General features: G+C 35.7%; 1 protein-coding gene across 4 annotated transcripts in view; it reads right to left on the bottom strand.

Moving 5' to 3' along the window:
• The window catches only part of LOC106813947 (zinc finger protein 84-like), a 19,707-nt gene extending 19,109 nt beyond the window's left edge, over positions 1–598 (bottom strand). For all 4 annotated transcript variants that reach the window (XM_014818196.1, XM_014818193.1, XM_014818194.1 and 1 more), the window contains exon 1: positions 547–598. In XM_014818196.1, coding sequence (XP_014673682.1) covers positions 547–586 — 40 coding nt within the window. In that variant the 5' untranslated portion in view covers positions 587–598. The remainder of the gene's footprint in view (positions 1–546) is intronic.
• Between the last annotated feature and the right edge of the window lie 3,016 nt (positions 599–3,614).

Genomic DNA, 3,614 nt, shown 5'->3' on the forward strand with positions numbered 1-3,614 from the left:
GTGTTGCAGATGAGCATTTGACCGGCATTTACAGGTGATTATAGGCGAAATACAGTAGAGAAACATTAAGACTTTGGTACATTTCGTGTTTATTTACCTTTTTTTTAATTGAGACGTTCCAAGTGCCTGTGCGCAGAACGGGGTTGCTATTTATCGAACCCCGACCAGCCAGTCGCAAGTGCCTGTGGCTGTGGATCAAAACTGCGGATCGCAGTAGTAAAAGACCGCAGGCCATACTTAACGTTTAACTTTTACTAATGAAATTCCATGCAACACTTAACTTTATAAATGACGTTATCGCATTGAGGAATAAAATATTTTAGAAAAGGTTATCCAACAAATTTGTGTAATTTTGACTCGATCTTTTGTTTTGCGTGGGAGCTTTTACATAAATTTCGGAAAGCAAGCCCGGATTACTTAGCGCTACCGCTGCGTATCGATAACCAAATGAATTTTAAACTTATTTAACGGTCATTACCTATACCGCCGAGAAGGATACATAGTTTTAATACAAGCGATATAGTTATGAGACAACACACAACTTACAAAAGACTTGCCTAGATACGAAATCAACGGCGGACATCATACTTGCACTAGCACAAACATCAGTCGCCCAATCCGGAGATCCGGTCACTTGCTCTACTACGCGTGAACCTTACAAGTAGGCGCACAAAGACCGGGCATAGAAAATTGTACTGTGCGCCCAGCACTCTAAATATGGAGTGTTTATGCAAATTATGTGCAATACGATGCTTTCAAAAGCAATTTGATAATAGATAAAAAATCCCATATGTTTGCTAATGTATGAATTGTTGATTGATTGATTTATTTCGATAATTAACAAAGCATACATTACATCGATAACAGCATAAATAAACAAAATGCAGCTAGAAAATTATCGAGGATGAAAACACAAAAGCGTGGCTAACACACTTATTTCCATTGAATATAATAGACCTTGAAACTAAAGTAAATCGTGAAATTAAACATGTCAAGAACTGGCTGGATGCTAATAGATTGTCTCTTAATTATGAAAAAACGAAATATATGATCATTGGTAATAAAAAAATTAATTATGATACTTTTGAGATTTATATTGATAACTATAAGCTCCAACGTGCTAATAATATAAAATATTTGGGTGTACACTTCGACTGTAAACTAAAGTGGGACTTTCACGTCAAATTTATCAGCACCAATTAAGTTAGCTAAATCTGCCGGAATTATATCTAAACTTAGGCACTATGTTAATGTTAACACACTTAAAATTATTTATTTCTCTCTCGTGTACCCTTACTAATGATGCTATATTAAGCTTGGGCCCGTCGAGCAACTTCCCAACCTAATTAAAGCCAGTATCAATAAGTAATATTTCAATTATCATAATACATGAAGCTGTTGTGTGAATATGAGAGATCAGTGATCACCCTATTTCTTCAAACTTGGTTATCTTTTTAAAACTTTTGACATTTAATAAACGTTGATAGCTAGCTAAATTCATGATATAAGGTATACCCACAATGAATGCTAACCTGGTCTATTTGTGTAACTACTTCATTCAGAATTTGTCATGTACAATCAACTCACCAGACTTGGGCAATCATCAATGTCGTATCAGACCATTACCAAGGTACAATACCTTATTCTTGCGTAAAAAATCATTAAAATTGTAGGTGATTAAACTCTGGAGCGGACATACTGTATATTATGAAAAGTTGTACCCTCTCCAAAATTTTATGTACTTTTTTAGGAAATAGACTTATGTAACAACTGCTATATGTAAATGCCTTTCAGTTATTGTTTGTGTATTGACTTTGAGATATTGTTATAACACGTGCTTTTTATGTTGTTGTATGGTTGTTATTATATTCTAATTTATGAGCTTTGGCTAACCTATGCTTATGAACGACCTGTAGCGGTTATTGAATGAACAGTGGCCGTAGCCGAGCTTTCTATTGGGGGGGTTCTGTTTTGTCAAATGGGGTGCAATTTGCTCAGGTCAGGGGTGCGTGTAGCGCACAGGATTTGTACCAGAGGGGTCTAACCGTAACCCAGAGTTGCGAAGCACGCGAAGGAGGGTCTGTGAAGAAGCAAATATTTTTAAAAATTACGACCCCCTAGATGAGTTTTCTGCGCGAGCAAGGGGGTCCAGACCCCCCTGCTCACGCCCGGTTGCTCGGGCGCCGAATGTTGCGAGCCAGGCAGAGGAGCGCAAGCGACGGCGGCGGGGGTGGGAGGGGGTGGTTTCACTGTTACCCGTCCTCGACGAATGGAGAATTTTGCTGATTATACTAAATGGAGCGACCTGGGTCAAATTCTTGCAAATTTTCGCCATAATGTATTTTTTTTTGTTTGGCGGGCAGGGGCTCGCTGCGGGCGGGGGGGGTTCGTTCGAACCCCGAACCCCTTGGCTGACTGGGGCTTTATAATCGTGTATGTTACTATTCGTTTTTATTTGTTGTTATTCTATTACAATGAATTTACATGCTATAAATTCATCAGAAATGTAATGATCATGGGAAGCCAAGGTATTATACAAAACCGCGTCTTTGTGAAAAAGATCTGCTTACAAGTTCTGTTGTTTGAAACTCGTGGAGCGTACACATACCTGCACATTCCTTTAATATATAAAGTTTACACTTCCCGCAAAATTCTAATATTTTTCTTAGAAATAGCTTATTTCAACTATATATATGTAAATACCTTGAACTTATTGTCTGCTGTACTTTAATATTGTAGAAGTTGTAGTATTATAACCTAGTATTGTATAAGTCTGTTAGATGTTGTTTATATGCTGTACATTCTAATTTATGAACTTTGTAACTATGTTTATGAACGTGTGCTGTACATATAATGAGTATGTACTATTTAGTATAATTTATTTATCTTTTTCTCATCTTATTCACACTGTATAAATACGTTTAATACTCAAATCAAAATCAACTTGAACCTTGCATCCTACGTACACCAACGTGGTGTTATATTTGTCGATTCTTTTATACCTAGATAGATCTTATCGTAATTAATAGCTTTATTAACTGAACTCGTAGTCATATGATTCAGCTGCCTGTTTATATACTAATATTTTTGTTTTTTAGGGGTGGCAGACTTTGATGACCTGAGGGAATTTCGCCACCCCAGTGCTATATTTATCACATTATGTATTGTGACCTTTCATTCTAATATGTATCGTTGTATACTGAGTGTAAATATGTCTTATGCACAAATAAATTATTTGAATCTTGAATCTTGAATCATTGTGATCCAACATAACATTGTACATACTATACTATATAAACTATAGCAAATATACCCACGATCCCCAAAATTTCTGAGTGATACAGTGATACAGTACAAAACATTGACATACAGCATAAAGAAAAAATATATACAAAAAAAACTTCAGCATATTATGTACAAGTAAAGTGATTAAGGTAAGTGTTGAGCTAGCTGTTAAAAAGAAAAAAAAGAAAAAAGAAAAAAAGAAAAAATAGAAGCTTTCTGAGTGATACGATACAAAACAGTGCTATATACCATATTAATGAAGAAAAAATATAAACGAGAAAAAAATTCAGCATATTCTGTACAGGTAAACTGATTACGGTAAATGTTTA

This window comes from Priapulus caudatus, unplaced genomic scaffold (assembly GCF_000485595.1).
Source record: "Priapulus caudatus unplaced genomic scaffold, Priapulus_caudatus-5.0.1 Scaffold847, whole genome shotgun sequence".
Taxonomy (NCBI): Eukaryota; Metazoa; Priapulida; class Priapulimorpha; order Priapulimorphida; family Priapulidae; genus Priapulus; species Priapulus caudatus.